General features: G+C 53.5%; 1 protein-coding gene across 8 annotated transcripts; it reads right to left on the reverse strand.

The window, feature by feature from the left end:
* Positions 1–762: 762 nt before the first annotated feature.
* On the reverse strand, positions 763–12,890 carry LOC102945006. 8 transcript variants are annotated; one of them, XM_043536057.1, is made up of 9 exons: positions 12,737–12,890; positions 12,560–12,646; positions 8,658–8,883; positions 5,610–5,755; positions 3,222–3,338; positions 2,978–3,088; positions 2,631–2,765; positions 2,478–2,597; positions 929–940 (listed from the first exon to the last, which is right to left on the reverse strand). In XM_043536057.1, the coding sequence occupies exons 1-8, from the start codon at positions 12,776–12,778 to the stop codon at positions 2,481–2,483; spliced, it is 981 nt and encodes a 326-aa protein (XP_043391992.1). In that variant the 5' UTR covers positions 12,779–12,890; the 3' UTR covers positions 929–940; positions 2,478–2,480. The 8 variants fall into 8 exon arrangements, with proteins under 8 accessions (XP_043391990.1, XP_043391991.1, XP_043391989.1 ...); XM_043536055.1 differs by having other exon boundaries at positions 763–940; positions 2,478–2,765; positions 3,222–3,335; XM_043536056.1 differs by having other exon boundaries at positions 763–940; positions 2,495–2,765.
* Between the last annotated feature and the right edge of the window lie 6,115 nt (positions 12,891–19,005).

Genomic DNA, 19,005 nt, shown 5'->3' on the forward strand with positions numbered 1-19,005 from the left:
TTTTGTCAGTGTAACTAAACCAGCTGCACCCTCCTACTGTTGGCAAGAATTAAGTTGAGCGCTTGTGACAGACTCCTAGCCCACACTACTGCTGATCACAGGCCAGAGAATTTCACCATGACATCCCCATATCAAGCCCACTTCGTTCAGTTGAACCAGAGCATCTTTTCCGCTCTCTGGAGGTACTTCTAGACTCCTGAAGTGACCTCTTCGCCTGCTCTTTGATAATGTACCTGAACTATTGAGTTTAAGTCTCCCACTGTAAGGCCGGTTTTCTAGACAGTTAATTTCAGGACCCTCCCCATGCTGGAGCTCCACTGTAGGGTTTTCACATCAGGACTGGACACAGTGCCCCAGCAGTGGCCTTGCTGCTGCTGCCTGGACAGCTCTGGAGGCAGAGGGCCCCAATTCATCATTGCTCTGCAGCATCTTTGAACTAGCCATGCTGGGGCAGAGCAGTCCCAGAGAAGGTAGAAGACCCTTTCCATCTGCCAAACTGCCCCTTGTGCTGGACGGAGGGATGAACTGGGATATTCAGAGGACAGCATTGCCATTCTTCTGCCAAACATGGGCTGGGACCCATCGTGAAAGAGGGGTGGTGGTGCAGTAGTTTAAAGTGCTACCATCTAGTTATTTGCAGAGAGCCCAGCTTTGTACCCCAAGACCAAAGTACAGCAGTGACCCCCCCAACCCCACCTTCTGTTTCCCAGCTACTGAGCCAGCCAAGCTCTGGGCCAGAGACGAGCCAAACTGCTTTTGAAATCACATGGAAAAAAGGTTTATTATCACAGGTTCCAAAATATTAACATTGCATTTTATAAGACAGTTTAATCCACATTCACAGGGCAAAGTTGGCTCTGAGAAGCACGCATTTCAAAGCCACAGCAGCCACTATGGAAAAATAGAAACTTGGTCCAGGAGTCAAGGGGCCCCATTTATCCTAGGAGGCAAGGGGAAAGAACAGTTATTCCAGTTCATGCATGGGCTGAGATCAGCAACAGAGACTGTGCTGCACAGTGTGGTAAGAGCTTTTCACAGTAATGGCCTGATTTTCAGAGATGCCAAGTACCAGCAAACCCCACCTATTTCACTGGGAGCACTCTGCACCTCTGGAAGTCTGAGGCCAATACTCCATCCAACACCAACACTGCAGGTTGCAGCTTTTAGGATAATTAGGTCTGCCAGCTAGAGGGAGCAGGCGGGGAAGTTCAGTGACCTCACAAGAGGTCCTGATTCTCACTAATGCCCTAGATGGAAGAGCTCAGATCAGGTGACCCCAATATGACCAAAGTTCTAACAGCCCTGGTCAAGTTCAGACAGAGCGAGCTGCAGTCAGTTGCTGATGGAAACAAGAGGTGGTGGTAAGCACAGGCTTGGTGTTTTGTAATCCTTTAAGCCAGGCATCTCCAAACTTTGGTGCATGGATCATTCTTTGATCACTTCTTGGAAGCCTGCCCTCCTATCTGTGACTGGGCTGCCTCTTTCCACTGGTGAGGGAATAGCAGCTTTAGCATCTACAACCTTTGCCTACAGGCAGAGCATCCAGCATGTTTAGCTGTCTTAACATAACTTAGCAGGTGGATATGGAGGGCATAGGACCATGTGACCAGCCAGCTGGCCCAGCCACCCACAAGTCCTCTGCAGGACACTGGTGGTCAGTGGATCATTCAGGAACTAGGGCTTTAAATAGGTTGGATACAGTCACATCTAAATTTACCAGAGTCACTAGTGCTTTCAAGAGAAGTTAATACGAAGCACTGGAAGCCAGTCCAGTGTGTGGGAACAAGCCGCTTTAGTGGGCACTGGAAGTTTGGGACCTGCACAGCCACTCAGTCTTCTCCTAGGTTAGGGGCCTTTCATCCAAGTATCTCCTGCACTGGGATGGAAGGCTTGAATGTCTAAGGATTATCCCCATGGGGAAAGTCATGGAAGCAAAAGGGGTTGATGGGAATTGGCCAAGGTCAGAGTGACTATTGCAGAACTAGGCCTTGGAGCCCGGACTCTGGTCCCTGCAGGAACACCGAGCACAGTTCTGCATTGCTTTCTTCTCTCACCTGATGCTCAAGTGGGCCTACACCATCTCCTCTGGCCACTAGAGGCTAGGACCAGATTCCCCATTGCCTGGCACTCACCTGAATGGATCGGATGAGTGAGGCTCTTGACCTTCCTTCAGTAGAACCACCCCACTAGCTTGAGGCATTGCCAACAGCTATTCAACAGCTGGCACCAAGGCCTTGCTCAGCAGATGTGGTGGCTCAGGCCCTCAGTGGAGCTAGCTGTTTCAGCAGCTGGGAGTTTAGGACCTGGAAAAGGAAGTGTCCGAGCCCCCATCACCCACCTGCCTTCGCAGGGCAGCCAGGGGAAGGGAAAACATCCTATAGGGCTCACAGTACTGGGAAATGCACCCCTGTGTGCGCAGACCCATCCCCCCTTGCCCCAGGAGAAAGTAACTGTGTGCAAGGGAGACACATCCTTACCAATCACTTCAACCCACCACTGCCACTCGCCGCAGCCTGCTGCTCCAGGGCATCCCCACCGCTGCCGCTCGCCGCAGCCTGCTGCTCCAGGGCATCCCCACCGCTGCCGCTCGCCGCAGCCTGCACATCCTTGCCACTGCCGCTCGGTGCGGCCTGCTGCTCCAGGGCATCCCCACCGCTGCCGCTCGCCGCAGCCTGCACGTCCTCACCACTGCCGCTCGGTGCGGCCTGCTGCTCCTGGCTATTGCTGCTGGCTGCAGCCAGCATGTTCTCTCCATCCAGAGTCCCCTGCAGAGTCAAGGGCACACAGTCCGGTAGTCCAGCGTGGAGCCGGCACCAAGAATTGGGCAGTTACATCAACACTGGGGTTTGCACCTGGGGCTCAGGAGAGTCAGACTAAACCCACTCTAAAGCGTTGTGGTGAGAGGAGATTATGCCTCCCCCAGCCCCGTCGTAACAGATATACCAGCAGCTGGAACAGCTACAGAGAACTGGCTCATTTCAGCTGCTGCTGGCTCCATAAACCCACATCTTGCTTGGTTTACTTTGGTGAAGTGGTCGTTAGGAGCAGCCATGCTTTGGTCCAGTGCCATCATTATGTTCTCCCACAGCTAAGCATAAGACAAGGTAATTCATCAAAGCTGCAGCTCAGTTAATTACATGGACACTTGTAGAGTCCCTACACAAGGGGCCTTGCTTGTCCCCTTGCGTGATCCCGATGGCCATCAAGAGGGGCTCACTTACCTGCAGACTCGGCGATGCCTTCAGCACCAGGACCCCGTCTTTCTCTTCAAACTCCAGGTCGGTCTCTGTGTCGTTCTGGGACCTGTATTCCTCGCTGTCCGTCTCCGATTGAGTCTGCTGCAAGAGGGAAGGAGGTCCGTGCTGGTGAGGACAAGCTTTGTGCCAAACTATACCAAGGAAGATGAGGAGCAGCAGCAAGCCCTAGAGCAGAGGACAATGCTCCAGCAGGAGCCTGCTGCTCTCCCCACAGAAGCAGCAAAGGGAGCAGACTCCCTTTAAAGGGGGATGAGGACTGGGGAAGGGTGCAAAGGGCAGTTAGGTGCTCAAGTCCCTTTGGCGGGCGCTGACTAGACTCCACGGTCTGCCAGGCATTTCCCAGACACTCAGGTGGACAGTTCCTGTTTGGAGATGCTCATAGTTCAATAGCCCTATTAGGAGTAAGCATCCTAATATAGGCTCACATGGGCCAATACCACCTGTACACTCATCACCATGGCCTGTCTGTGTTTGACAGCCTCATTTCCGTAGCCAAATGCAACAGACATGTTGTCAAATATAAAGGGAAGGCTAACCACCTTTAAATCCCTCCTGGCCAGAGGAAAAACCCTTTCACCTGTAAAGGGTTAAGAAGCTCAGACAACCTTGCTGGCACCTGACCAAAGTGACCAATGAGGAGACAAGATGCTTTCAAAGCTGGGGGGTGGGGGTGCGGGGGAAAACAAAGGTTCTCCGTCTGTGTTGTCTTTTGCTGGGACCAGAGCAGGAATGCAGGTCAGAACTCCTGTAAAGGGCTAATAAGCAATCTAGTTGTTATCTATGTGTTAGATTCTGTTTTGTTTAAATGGCTGATAAAATAAGCGGTGCTGAAGGGAATGGATATTCCGGTTTGTGTCTTTTTGTAACTTAAGGTTTTGCCTAGAGGGATTCTCTATGTTTTGAATCTGATTACCCTGTAAGGTATTTACCATCCTGATTTTACAGAGGTGATTCTTTTACTTTTTCTTCAATTAAAATTCTTCTTTTAAGAACCTGATTGATTTTTCATTGTTCTTAAGATCCAAGAGTTTGGGTCTGTGTTCACCTATGCAAATTGGTGAGGATTTTTATCAAGCCTTCCCCAGGAAAGTGGATGTAGGTTTTGGGAGGATTTTTGGGGGAAAAAGATGTTTCCAAGCGGGCTCTTTCCCTGTTATATATTTGTTAGATGCTTGGTGGCAGCAATAAAGTCCAGGGGCAAAAAGTAAAATAGTTTGTACCTTGGAAGTTTTAACCTAAGCTGGTAAAAATAAGCTAGGGGTTTTTTCATGCAGGTCCCCACATCTGTACCCTTGAGTTCAGAGTGGGGAAGGAACCTTGACACGTTATGCAGATAACACCGGCGAGGGGAAGTTAAGCTCCCAGAGGTCCCAGCTTTGCAATACAGAGCAGACACTAGACTCACCCCTTCTAGTTAAGGCATCTAGTAACAAATGTCCTATTAGTGTGTCTGCCAGGGGAGGAGCAGACCACCTCTGGATACCAGAGGCCCTTTAAACAAAACAGTTTTCCTGGGAAGCTATCAGCATTTATTACAAAACTTAAAAGCAAAAACCACCAAAAACCCACACACAACACACTCCAAAGAGGTTCAAAACCACTGCATAAAATGAACGTTGCAGTTTTCTGGGTAAATCTCTTTAAAAAGCTTTCAAAAACACCTTATTCTGAAGTGTAGTGAGATATGGTTCTCATTTGACTCATTTTAGCACGAAAAGTAGGACACCAATGAGCATTTGCTTTGAAGGCCGAGAACTACCCATACTAGGTCTAAAACTGGTAACGTGCACATGGTTGACGTGGAATCGACTGCAGTCCGTACTGCAGCACTCGTCATGCCAGTACTTCTGACCCATTTCCCTGCTCTGGAAGGAAAGCTGGCGGTTAGCGAGCCACCATTTCTCCTTCTGGAGCAGGCGGCTGGGTCCAGGGAGTTCTGGCACCTGAAGTGCCAATCAGTAAAAGTCAAATGGCTCTTGTAAAATCCAGGAGTTTTTTAAAAAAAAAAAAAAAAAACCACTCAGTAAAAACTGAAAACAAAAGACCTCACATCTACTGAATCCAGCCCATGTACTGCCCATGGCTCAGCGAGGGATGCAGCTGGTAGACCTGCCAGGCCCCCGTCTGATGGCTCGTTGCATAAGCCACCTCCTGCTGTCTGGAAGCGTTGCATGCTTTGCAGCAGTCCACTTGCCCCCAGCAGGGAGAGAGCAGAGGAGATCTCAGTGCTCGGAAAGGGAGGTAGCATCATGGGCAAACACAGCAGTGTTAACAGTGCGCTGGAGCTACGCCGTGGGTCTGCGTAATCCAGCACCCAGGGACCGGCTCTGCCAAACAGCAAGTGCGTCATACCTCATAGGTAGAGTCTTCGGCCTCATCCTCCTCTGGCAGCTCTTGCTGCAAGATCTCCACCCAGGACTGATGCTCCTCCAGAGCCACATCATCTTGTTTCCTTTTGCTCCCTTTGCCCGAGGGCTTGACTGGACTTTTCCGGATCTCTGCAAGAAAGCCACGAACAGGGCAGGTAGTATCAGAGCACGTACCCCATGGAGGCAAGGGTCACCACTGCCTAAGTCTGCTCTCCCAGAGGGCAGGCACAGACCCCAGATGCTCCAGAGTAGAGATAGCCTAGCAGGTTTGCCATGTGACTAACAGGCCAGCCATATTCAGATAGCTTCACCCAGGTGATGGCTGGACCTCAAGATGCTGGGTCCTGGCTATGAGGCCAAGACACAGCTCAGACATGTCTCGGCTCAGTGTTGGACTGGCAGCTAGTCTCCCTCCTGCCCTGGCCTCTGCTTTTTGGGAAGCCTTTGTTGGTTCCCTTCCCCCTTAATCAGAGGCTTGACCCAACTCTTTTGCTGGCTTTGGGAGAACAGTCAGAGCCAGGAGCAGTCAGTCTCCACAAGGATGGAGCAGCATGGGAAGGGCTGGGAGAGATGTGCTCCTGGGAAATCCGGAACAAAGAATTGCCAAACCAGGGTTCATCTCGTCCAGCATCCTATTGGATGGCAGCCCGTACTAGCTGCTCCACAAGGAAGTGCAAGACACCCACTTCTGGGCAACTCTAGAACCATTTGCTTGAGCATAAGAACATCCTCCTCCTAATCGGAGGCAGCTAGAGATTGGATTCCCTCCTGAAGCAGGATGGCTTAGATATGATATGCTAGATAACGAAATTCATTAGACTCTAGAGTTATTGCCACAATGTCATTGTCACAGGCTAGTTACGCCCAGTGTTAAAAAAAGTAGTTTTATTTCCCAGGGTTAAAGTGTTGCCTCGTAATTGTGTTGAATGGTCCCTTGTTTTTGGTTACGAGCCAAGTAAGTAGGCGCTCAAGACTGACCTTGATAGCACTCATTTTTTGGATCTATAGCCTGTCTTCTCCCTAAACTACACATCCCACATCTTTTCCTGCATACAGAAGCCTTTCCAGGCCTCTGATAATTTGTTACTCATCTCTGAAGCCCCTCTTGTTCTGCTCTGAGACGGGGTGACCAAGAACTCTCAAGATGCCATGAGTACAGGCATTGATTTAGAAAAGGTTTTCAGGGGCTCTCTAGCTCAGGGATTCTCAAACTGGGGATTGGGACCCCCTCAGGGGGTCACAAGGTTATTACGTGGGGGGGCCACGAGCTGTCAACCTCCATCCCAAACTATGTTGCCTCCAGCATTTATAATGGTGTTATAAATTTAAAAACCACTTTTTAATAAGTTTAAGGGGGGTGTTGCAGACAGAGGCTTGTTATGTGAAAGGGGTCACCAGTACAGAACTTTGAGAACCACTGCTCTAGCTTATTCCCTATGCAGAATTATTAATTTAACTTTTTTCCACCCCTGCCTCTGCACGTTCAGCAGAGACCTGCCCGCTGTGACACCTGGCTCCTCCCCAAGTCATTACAGTTACTTAGGACCCTCTCAGATACTGAAAAAGAATCTGAATGATGCATCAGCTGGCATCTGTCAATGCCAGCTTCCACCCCGCACTGTGCTATTCATTTCCCTGCCTGGGTTAGGTTCCCTCTGTCTTCTCCAGCCTAATGCAAGTTTTATCCCCCTCACTCCTTGCCCTCTTTTCAAGATCATTAATGTATTAAAAGCTTGAGCTCAAGGAAAGGATGCCTGTGTTTCTGGAGCTGAAGTCCAGGTTTCAAGCCTTAACTCCCCATCTACTTTTCACATACAATGAAGGGGGGGTCTTGCTTGCATAATTTAGGCAGCTTAGCTTTGAGTCCCATTAGCTGGCAGTTGCATTCCCACGCAACACAAACAGCAAAGCTAGACTAATGTCTTCTGGGCGAGCCGGACACTAGCTGCATGACTCACGGGCCCAATGCTCCAGCCTTGCCTAAGAAATCCAGCTCTGCTCCTCTGCTGCGAGACCCTCCTGCAAGAGGAAGGGTGACCCACAGAGTCTCTTGGCTAGTGAGGAGTGAGCTGCCACTTTATCCAACCAGGAACCGGGCAACGTATGTAGGTCCTAGTACCAGCCAGGGGAGCCCGTGAGGGTTTTAAGCAAACAGATACCTCTCCTCCAGGAGAGGGACTCAACTCCAAGCTTGCCGACAGATGTAAAGTGAGCCAATTGCTGCGTTAGCTTAGCCTGACTGTTCCTCCAGTCAGCCCGCCCAGAGGAAGCAGTGGTTATTCAGGAGAAGGTGGACTGGGGCCAGGACATTTTCTGATTTGAGGAACTAGCCTCTCACATCTGCAGATGTCAGTTCAAATCCCACCTGGGAGCAGGAGGGCCAAGTATCTGTGGCCTCAGCCTAGCCCCATTTGCAGTGTCACCACTATTAAGCCAGCATACCGTTTTGTCATGTAGTCTATGCAGGACCAGAAGAGGAGGGAGGAGTGCTGCAGGGAACAGGGAAGGGGAGCTGTGCTAAGATGATCGGCAGCTCCCAGCCACGGGGGCCGGACCAGCTCAACTGGAGTTCTATAGTTGAATCACCAAGGAGTCAGATATTACAGCAGAGATCATTGCTGGGAGCCCCTGGCCTGCAGGACTCGTCTACCAGCTCACCCTGCGGGATCTGTGACAAGGTTCCCTCTACAAGCTTGCCAGGCAGAGGCAGCCAAACACCTCCCCTTTCACCCCCAGGAAGGTCAGGACCACAGTCTTAAAGGGCTGCCCAGTGACTCTGGGTGTGGGTACTCAGTGTAAGACTCCAGCTCTTGGGAAATCCAGCCCCTTTCAGGTCTCTCACAGCAGGTACCTAAAGGAGGCCAGGAGAGCGTTTTCCCTGCAGCATGGGCCATTCCGCCCGACGGTTCGTGCCCCAGGAGCAGCGACTCAGCACGCATGTGCCAGGCCTGCAGCATGCCCACCTCACGCTCTGCAGATCCAGGCTGCTCACCCATCCACTGCTTAGTTCTGCATCATGGAGAGTTCTTACCCTCAGGGATCCTGCTCTGACCCATGCTGTCTGCCGGCAGGTAGCCGAGGGCACACTGGAACCTGGAGGGGATGATGGCGAATAGGAGGTGTGCCAGTCTGCCGAGACGCTTCTTGGCGCGCCGCACAGGCCTGTCAGGGGAAGGGGCGTGATAGTCCTGGCTGCCAATGTTCTCCACAGGGAGAGAGGAGCCACCCCAGGCCAAAATCTTGTGGAGAAGCCGGACCTGAGAACACGAGTTAGACTGTCAGAAAGCGTTCAAATAACTTGAGTTGTAAAATCCACCCCCCCCCCCCCCCAATCGTTGCAGGCTGGGCCTAGTTGGTTCGATTCCTACCACCTCACTCATTGCTGATCCTAGGGCTTTAACCAGCAAGGCTCACTGCCATCCATCTGCCAAGCCCCTTCTACGGCCGAGGAGTGTCGCACAGGGCACAGAGGTTAATGACGCTCAGCAAGCCACTGGCAGAGCTGCAATCAAACACGGGAGATGTGTTGCCTGGCCCCCTAAGGGATTATTGCAAGAAGGCACCGTGGAGTTGCTCTTAGGAAGCGCTTATTGCTCTGGCTTGCTACATTTCATTCGTTTCAGTGTCATTTTTGCAGGGCACCCTTCTGCAATGAAGGGCTAGTTTCTAGCAGCTGGGGGAGAAAGGCAAGGGGCTTAGATGCTTCCCGTTTGGCATGTTCATGCTTTCCCCTCTCTCCACTGAGTCCCCGGGGCTCAGGGCTTAATTTGTAATGCCAGAGGGGCTGGGGCACAATCAATTTTTTACTTCCATAACTAGAGCAGCAAGTCCAGAGGTGCCGGGGCCATGAACTGCCAAGCTCTGGCACAAATTAAGCCCTGCCTGGGCTACTTATACCCCTAGCCCCCCTCCCAGAAGCCGGACGATAGGAAGGGGTCAGCTCTCCCTGCTCTCAGTTTAGTTCTGACGGCGGAGGGTCCCCGGATGGCTGCGGGAAGGGAAGCAGGGTGGGGAGGCATGGGCGATAGTTTCTTCTTCTCCTCGGCCAAGCCACCGTGCCTGTAACCTCTTCCCTGCTTCGATCGGCTGGGTGTAGGGAGGTGTTTGTAATAATGTCGTCCAGGGAGCGCACCCTGGGGATGGGGCCTGGGCAGGTCAGAGAGGCCTTGCTCATTACAGGTGGTAGCTGCCTTCCCCCTGCCCCCACCAAAGAGTCACCAGGACCCACGCTACTGGTGGAAGCGCTAGTAGCCGAGCCTGGGCCAGTGAGTGCCCAAGTGAACGTGGCAGGGGGCCAGGTGCCTTTTCAGAGTGCTCACGACCGGCCTGTGGAGAGCAAGGCTGGCTGCGGGGTACGTGAGGCCTCGTGGGCTCCCCGTGGGAGGAGCTGGCTGATCAGACCTGTGCCATCCCACAGGCTCACTTGCCCTCCTGGCCAGAACCATGGGGGTGGGGAGCTGGTCAGAAGTATTTATGGTCCAGTTCACTAGAGAAGTTTCGCCAGCCCCGCTATGCCAGCCAGCCCCATCCAGCGTGGACGCAGCTTATACTGGCACAGGAGGACTTCTGTTGGTGCTATGGTCTTCAGAAAGGACTTTGCTGGTATAGCTCTTTCTCCAGCAAGAGCCAGCCCTCACCGACACTTTCCAGCGCAGAGCTACCCTAGGGGGGTTAGGCGCACCATCCCCTTGACTTCGGGTCAATTCTTGTCCCTGAGTGACAAATGCATCTGAAAATCCCAGCCATTGCCAATGCATGCCCGGGGCGGGGATGGACGGACCCAGGCATCCTGCGAACAGGGCTCAGACCCAGCAGGACCAGGCGTCTGGCCCGTGGGGGAGGGTATTGTTGAAATCTCAACAGGGCAGCCCCACTTGCTGTTCACATGCAGAGCCTGTGACCATCCCCAGGGATCAGGTGGAGCACTTTGGGTGTGTCTACACTGGCGCCGGAGGGTGTAACTGCAGAACACCGAGGCATTCACACCCCAGTTCTGATGGGGCCACTGCACTAACAGGAGCAGTGTAGCTGTGGGTCCTGGAGGGTGGGCAGGGCTGGGCACCCAGTAAGTACCTAGGGTTTCAGGTGGGACTGGACTCAGGGTGCCCCCGCCCTTTGTACTACCATGGCTACACCACTATTCCCAGTGGGCTAGCTCGATTCCAAGTCCAGTGTAGACATACCATTGGACTAGCTACTCCAGCCACCCCCTGCCTTGGCAAGATGGCTCTAGAGGGACCTATTTCACTGCCTGACCCAGCAAGGGCTCCCCTTTCCCAGAACAGGAGGCGGGGGACACTTTGCAGGAAGAAGTGGGCAGAGCCACAGGCTGGCGGTCGGCTGGCCTGGGACGAGCCAGGCCCCCAGCTCAGACACACGTCATGTGCACCGAGTGCTGCCAGCCTGCAGGGAGGTTACCGCCGGCCACCACGCGGTGGCAGAGCCCAGAGGAGAACGGCGGTCACCAAGAACGAAGGCTGTGCAGGAAGAGCTCTGGTAATGCCAGGCCAAGGCAGGAAGCACAACCCAACAAGGGGATGGGCAGAGTGTCTGCACATGTGGGCCACTCAGGCATGTCCACTCAGGGACAACATCACAGGATGCAAGGCTTCCCCACCGGAAGACGCTTTGGGGGAAGCGCACTGGGCTGGGAGCCAGGAGAGCACAGGCCCTGGTCTCACCAGTTCTGGTGAACACCAGCCACGTGTTGGTGCACTTCACCTTGTCACTGCCTCAGGCCTTGTGTCTTTGCCCTGCTCCTGCCACCATCTAGAGAAACAGGAGGTGGGTGGATGGGGAGGGGGGGAGGAGGGATAGCTCAGTGGTTTGAGCATTGGCCTGCTAAACCCAGGGTTGTGAGTTCAATCCTTGAGTGGGCCAATTAGAAATCTGGGGCAAAAATTGGGGATTGGTCCTGCTTTGAGCAGGGCGTTGGACTAGATGACCTCCTGAGGTCCCTTCCAACCCTGATATTCTATGAGACTTGTGTCTCAGCCCCTGAGTTACCTTTCCTCAGCACTAATCCAAAGCATTGTTTCCAACGGAAGTGGACACTGATGTAGCTGTTTGTGTCAGATCTTGTACAAGCTTATTGGCAAGTTAGCATCACAGGGTCTTGCACAAAATGGGGCCTCTATAATCCAGGAGCAACCCAGGTCTGAGCCATGGCAGTCAAGTTTTGTCCCGCACCCCAAGAGATATTTCACACATGTTGAATGATGTAATCGGCAGAGGGACCCCACTTAGTTCAGAGCTCTGTCCCCCTTTAATGGGGGCTGGGTCAGAGATGGAAGTGGGTGAGCCTTGGCTAACAGAGCCAGGTCTTTTCGCTTAAGCAGTGGAGAGGTCCTGGGTGCCAATCACTGTGACAACCTACCCAGGAGCCCAGCATTACACAGGCAAGTTTGTTAATATATCATAAGCTTGGTCCCACAGCCAGCACAATCTGCCCGGAGCAGGGTCAGGGCTGGAGACTGAACTTGGCAGCTCTGCCCACGTAGGTGCTCAGTGGGGGAGTCTGAATGGAAAACTGCCATAGTAAACGGGGGTAGAGGGGCATACTCCCAGACCGGATATATCCTGGGGAGCAAGCTGTCAGCGCCAGGCCACCTACCCAGCAGATGCCACAGTGACTTCTCGTGGCCATAAGGCAGGAGCGCAGACAACTTTCCACAGCCCAGCCAGGCACAAGACAGTCGTTAAAGCAAACCCTTAAAGTCTCAGCTGGGTAGGGACTAGAGCACAAAGCAAGGGGGTGGCGAGAGAACAGGAGAGCACCTGTATATTGACTGCTGCACCAAGGGGGAGGGGCGAAGAGGTGAAAAGCAGCAGGAGCAAAGAGGAACATGGTGGGGGAGAAGCTACAGGGCCTAAAACCAGGCAAGCCCCCAGCTCAGATTCACCCAGCACTGCTGCCCATGGGGGGTTACTTACCAGGGAACTGAAGAGCCCCAGCCGAGCAATTTGGTGGAAGAACCTGGCAAGTGAGGATTCAGAGTCTGTCCGGACAGCTGGCATCTCCTAAACCCAGAGGGAGAAGGGTAGTTAGAAGAGCCAGACCCCACCCCCATACCTTGCCCGTTGCCTCCCAGGGAACCTAGCCCCTGTCACCTGAGGGAGCTCTCTTTTCTCTGGGCTGGCCTGGGGGGCCATGGACTCAATTTGCTGCTGCAAGACAAGTGACAGGCTAGAGGAGACAGAAGCCTGGCTTGGCCTTACCCCCAGCACGTTAGCTACATATTGGTTCTGACCCAGCTGCTCTGCGTTGTGATGATGAGCTGCGAGACTCAATTAATCAGCACAGCTCCCTGCCGGCTTTGCCTCATTGCAGGGCTGAGCTTCCCCAGCTGAGGGAGTGGCCTTAGGGGACTTCTCCTGGGAGCATGGAGATCAGGGCTCCCTGGGGATGTGCTTTGGGTTGGATTCACTGGCGCTCTGCTCTTTGTGTGGGCATTTCCCCCAGGTGGTGCCAGTTTTGTGAGATGCTGGCATTTCACACCAACTTCCCACCGGGGCGAACACAAGATGCAGGAGGCTGGAGAATTGGGGCCAGATTTTTAAAGGTATTGAGGTGCTTAAAGATGCAGATAGGCACCTACTGGGATTGACAGCCTGGATTTTTAGGCACCTAAATACCTTTGCAAATCGGGTCATTGGGTGGTGCTGTTGAAGTGACTGTGGAATATGAAATCATGGGGGGCCCTTTCCAGGTAGGGCCTGGAGTTGATTATATGCCCAGCTGAATCTGGGCAATTCTCCCACAAGGGTTTTTCTCTGTGCGATTACTGTGACTACCAAGGCCAGTACCAATTCCCCTGCCCGTGAAGGGCGCTAGAATGGGGAGAATGAGGCTTTGGCTCAGACCCCAGCTGAGATCAGGGTCACACCATGCTAGGCGCTCTATAGACACCTGTGTTGGCAAGGTCTGTGACTTTATCACGATACTTGGTGTTTTTCTTAAAGCCCCAGCTCCTGGAGGCATGTGATGGGCGAAAATCTCAGCTTTTCTATAGGTAAAATACATTTCTAGCTCTCAAATTGCAGAAATTGCTTGAAAACGTGGCCTGGGTGCAACCTAAAGGCTGAGAAAGCAGAAGGCAAAGAACCCCCCGAGGTATTATATTTTAAAGTCTCGTGGTTTCAGGAGGGGCTGACTTATGATTTTTTGAACCTTTGGGGTGGGCGGTGCTGAGGGACAATCGAAGTAGACAAGACCAACAACAGGGGGGAGAACAGAAGCATCAGTATCTCCAGCAAGGATCATTAGCCCCAAAGGGCAGCTGGCCAAAGGGCACAGATGGGACGTGAGTGCTGCAAGAGGATCTGTGGGCTAGGGGCGAACCACGGGCCCTTGCTGGGGGAGGGTGCCAAGACCGCGTGTTGGATTCTGACACATCAATTAAAATACACTTTGAGATAGTGATGTTTCTACAGCTTCTATTTTTCAGGGTGGGGAAGGCAAAGAAGGTCTGAGCCTTACTTTATCCTCCCACTCAGCTAACCTCCCAGACGCTGCCATGCTGAGTCCCACAAAAGCTGCAGGCCACACGGAGGAGGTGAGGAGCAGGACCCCACCTCACGGTGTGCTATTATATTAACATGGGGGTATTGTCACGCCCCTTCCTTTCTCCAGATGGACACTGCAGCTCGAGAGGGGTAACCCTGGAAAGATTTAAGTCAAGCAACCTAGAATTCTGGGGCTTAACGGAGCTTATCTGAAACGCAGAGTGCAAGCCAGCGGTGTTTGACACTTCCCACACCGGGGTCCTAGCCAAACAGTTCAGAGGGATCTGAGCCCATCTGGAAATTCCCCAAGGGCAGCTGTCCCCATGGGGTCATTCCCGCTGCTCTGCTGCCAGCCCAGCTCAGCTCAAGATGCATCGAAGGGAATGGGCACGTTTTTGCCTGGGTGAATTGAATGTCGGTTCAGACTGACGGTATGTTTACACCGCAGACAGAGGCATGACTGCAGCATGTGTAGACGTACTACACACCTGGATCTAGCTAGCTTGAAGAACATCCGCAGAGAAGCTTGTACAGCTCCACCTAGAGCCCCGTGTACGGACTCCCCCATGCGGCCGCGCCCTCGCTGCTCGATCAAAGCGAGCTCGGGTACGTCCAGCGCGGGCTGCGGTCTCACCTCTGATTGCAGTGCAGACCTCCCCTTCGTTTCAGTTTGGGGCACAAATCTAGGCCAGTTCTTATTTCCTCTGCACTGGGGTGGGGTCCCAGCTGAGGGCCTGCTCTCACTGAAACCAAGAGGGCCTCTAGTGAGCAGCCTTGGGAACTCAGTCCTCTGGAAAGCGCCGTCTGCACTCGAAAGGTCACCCGCAAGGAAGTGGAGCTAATGGGATGGAATAAAAGCGAGTAACAATACAGCAGACAGGTCTTTATTAGGGCGGATTCAGCTGGACGGTGCTGGGAGCAGGGACCAGCGACCCCTGGTTACCCCGTTCAGCCGGAAGCTGGTAAACGCAGTACAAGACCTTGCTTCTCCGCGTTCTTCACTCTGGTTCAAGTGCCAGAACAGACGTACCGCAGCCTTTCTGCAGCTGTTCCCAGAGCAGGCTTCCCTCTCCCTCGGGGACCTTCACAGGGCAGTGCCATTCTGCGTCTCCACCTCCGCCTCTGTGCAGGGAGAGAAGGATAAAAGACCCGCACCCTTTGGGAATGATTTCAAGGTCTCTCTATAGGCTCCCAGACCGATGGGGCCACACCACTGTAACTGCATGGCTGCCCCGCCCCCCCCCCAAGTCATTCATGAATGAATATTTTGTGGTTTTGTCGGATTCAGTGATGGTTGAGACAGCTTCTCATCTCTGGAGTCTGAGAACTGCCCCCCTGCAGAGAGGCCTCGGCCCCTCCGGCCCTGCATATAGGGAGAGAAATACAAGGAGTTGCTGAAAAGAAGCAATTAAAATCGAATAAGGAATGAATAACAGCAAAGATGCTAGCTGGGGTTTCTGGGCCAAATGTTCGCAGAGCAGTGGCTTTGTAACTAAGTGTGCTAGAGATCCTACCTGGCCTGAATGTTAACGTGGAAGCGTGAAGGGAAGAAAAAGAAAAAGAAAAAAGAAAGACAGACAGACAAGTGATCCGACCGTTAGACAAGCATTTACTTCTTGCTATCAACATACACTGCCCCCCTTGCTCCCCATACCTTATGCCTATGGGACTCAGCCCTGGAAAAGCCAATGCTCTATTGATTGATTTCCCCCCCCTCTTTGTATCTTGCAGCCAAGTGCTCTCCACTTGCCGAGTGCCCCGCAGCCCCCGGGGACAGCACCTGCTCCGGCGCCTTGCTTCTTGGACGAAGAATTCCCCTCTGCTCTTCTCCAAGCGGTGGCAGGAACCCACCTATGTAAGCGGCCCCTAGACAGGCTCCACTTGAGAAGGCGAGCGGGAGCTGAGGTTAGGGGGCTGGGTGTCCCCTCCTCTCTCCCCTGCTCTGCTTTGTATGGGTCAGCTGATGAATAATCTCTTGTTCGGAGAGAGCAGGTGCAGCCCTGGCTGTCTGGCAATAGTCATCACGGAGCGTCACTGAGGGGGGAGCAATCCGGGCTCGGTGGAGAGTATAAATTAGAGGAGGCTGCTCCATGGAGCTGGGGAACTAAGCACCTGGCTCCCGGGCACGGAGGAGAGGAGCCAGTTTATCTTCCGGCTGGAGATGTCTGTCTGGGAGCCCGCAAGGCTCTGCTGGAGCTCCCCCCGCGGCAAATGCGCCCGAGACATCTTCACTTACGTGGTGACACCCGACCGCATCCCACAGTTCATCATCCCCTCGCTGGCCATCCAGGAGGACCACAGGCTCTTCAGCAAGGGGAAGGAGCAGCTGTGGAGGCCAGGCCCGGGACAGCCCGAGCAGAAGGCCAGGAGGAGCAGCTCAGACCCCACCATGAAGAACGGGCGTGCCCTCCGGGGCTCCGTGCCGTGCTGCTCCAGTGCAGAGCTGGCCGCCCGGGTGGAGGATATGCCAGACCCTGTCACCCGGGCAGCCCTGTCGCTGCCCCACTTGCCCAAGATCACCACCCCTTATGGTTTTGTCACCCTGGGGGAGAGCCCCCAAGTGACCAACGAGGAGGCCTTGTTTTTCCACTTGGACTTAGCTTCCTCCAGGTGCCCTGGTGCCAAGAAACACCCTGTCACCCAGGAGCAGCCGGGAAACTGCCGAGACCCCGCGGCACCCATCGCCCACACAGCCGGTCACTCTTGGAGGGGTGGCTGCTTGAGAGACTGCAGGCTGCACGGTTCCCAGCAGCCCAGTTGCAAGGGTAGAAAAGGGAGCCAGGGCTGTGATCGACCAGCCAGGCCCCGCTTGCCCGGAAGAAGACAGATCACTGATGTGCTGGGGAGAGGAGAGGCAGAGGACACAGAAGGCAAGCAGAAATCTCTGCCCTTAGAAACTGCCTGTCAGAGGAGCTACTTCAGCCCAGAGCTCCCTGCCACCACCAAGAGGAACTTTTTCCAAAGGGTCCTGAAGAAGCACTTTGCACACCTCAGACATCTCAAATGTAGACATTTTCCTCGCCATTGATCTTGTGTAGCAGCACCTGGGAAGCAGAGTCTACCATGGGGCGTATTCCCCAATGCCATGAAATTCTACCCTGTGGCTGGGCTTCTGGACTTAAACACAAGAGCTCTGGACATTTTACTCTACCCACAAATGTGAAAATGGTGCAAGGAGCTGGCTGAAGTGTGTGCACTGCTGCCTTCTGCTGGGGGAGGTGGGGAATCCGAACTGCTCCACTGCGGGTCATAGGCCCTACACTGCCAGCAGTTCACTGAGATTCTCTTCAGTGTGAGGGGTGAGTCCTGTGTAGGGAGATATCTTCTCTCCTTGCTGTTGTTGTGGCGTGCAGCCCAGTGACAGCGCTGCAGCCCAAGGGGGCGGTAGATTTGATTGCAATGCCGTGTATCTACATAAAGGTGGAGACTTTGACTCTGTGCACAAGGGCCTTTTCTCCCTTAGTGCCTGTCCTGGCATTTGTGTATCAATAAAGTATTTTTGCGCCAACTCAAATCCCCTTCCACGTGATGGCCGTGCCTCGCACTGTACAGCGGGTCCCTTTGCAAACGATGCTACGGTCTCTGTAGAAGAAAAGAGAGTCGTGTTCTAAAAACCCCTTGCCCTCCTGTTGGCCGAATGCAAAACCCACTGGCAGAATACGCTTTTAGCACCTGATGCTGGCTGGCAAATTTTCCATTTCTTTAGAACTTAGGGTGAGAGGGGGAATATTTTCCAACCTCAGCACGGTGGGGAAAGCACAAGGGATGCTAGGAGAGGGCTAAATTTCAGAGGGTAAGGCCAGAAGGGGCCAGCAGATCACGTCGTCTGACCTCCTGTATGTCCCAGGACACCGACCCCACGCTAAACCCAACAACTGGAATGAGACTGAGACTCATAGGCTATTCTGTAGGCTGAACTGCTAGCGAATAAGACACTGGCCAGTAAAGTTCCCCTCCGGTACCACAATGGCCTCCCTGCGCCTCACATTCAAAGCACAGTTTGAGTATCCGCCAATTGGCGGCAGATATTATTATTTATTTATACTATGGTGATGCCTCAGGGCCCCAGCTGAGCTCAGGGCCCCACTGTGTTCTTAAAACACATGCGGTCCCTGCCCTGAAGACCTAAAGAAAACGTGGTGGAGAAGAATTGTTACCATCTTCCTTTTACTGCTGGGCAACCCAGAGAGATTGAGCCCCGGCTCCGACAAATCCCAGAGGCACAAAGTGCCCCCACCCCGGCCACCCCGTGACACTGAAGGGCAATGAGATCCAGGTACCTGTGAGGGGGGTTACCCCACACTTGCCTGGAAAGGGTTAATGTAGATTGAGAAGAGGGATAATTCCCCCCCACGAGCTGCTGCTGAGGGGAATCAAGTGGCTTAGTAAATGCCCTGAGGAGGAACAAGCTGGGCTGGGACTATAAAGAGAGGAAGGTGGCAGCAAAAGGGAGATTGTAGGGAAGGGGTCTGCAGTCACTCCCAGGGAGATGGGCATTTGGGCTACAGAGGCAGGTAGCCTACAGTCACTCCCAGGGAGATGGGAGTTTGGGCTACAGAGGCAGATAGTCTACAGTCACTCCCTGGGCGGAGGGAGTTGTGGGGCTGGCAAACCCAGAATGGGGGAGAGCCAGAAGGTAAGGAAAGGCTCAGGGAGAAGGCTGTAAGGTTCAGGAGGGTGCAGACCTTCGCTGCTGACTAGAGAGTCCCTGAGCTGGACCCTGGAGTAGAGGGTGGGCCCAGGTTCCCCTACCAGGCGCTGGGGAAGTGGCATCGGCTGGGCCTGCCTGAGCATGTTCATTGGAGAAGTCTTTGACTCCCTGGAAGGAGGAAACACGCTTAGTGACTTGGCCCTTCAGCCAGGCATGAAGAAAG

The sequence above is a fragment of the Chelonia mydas genome, chromosome 25 (assembly GCF_015237465.2).
Source record: "Chelonia mydas isolate rCheMyd1 chromosome 25, rCheMyd1.pri.v2, whole genome shotgun sequence".
Lineage (NCBI taxonomy): Eukaryota > Metazoa > Chordata > Testudines > Cheloniidae > Chelonia > Chelonia mydas.

What these genes read in the sequence shown, in the direction of transcription:
- LOC102945006 (XM_043536054.1), bottom strand. Translation starts at nt 12,778, where the DNA reads ATGGCCCCCCAGGCCAGCCCAGAGAAAAGAGAGCTCCCTCAG. An exon ending in AGAAAAGAGAGCTCCCTCAG is followed by an intron (nt 12,647 to 12,736) that starts GTGACAGGGGCT and finishes CTCTGGGTTTAG; the next exon opens with GAGATGCCAGCTGTCCGGAC. An exon ending in TCAGAGCAGGATCCCTGAGG is followed by an intron (nt 5,756 to 8,657) that starts GTAAGAACTCTC and finishes GCTTTCTTGCAG; the next exon opens with AGATCCGGAAAAGTCCAGTC.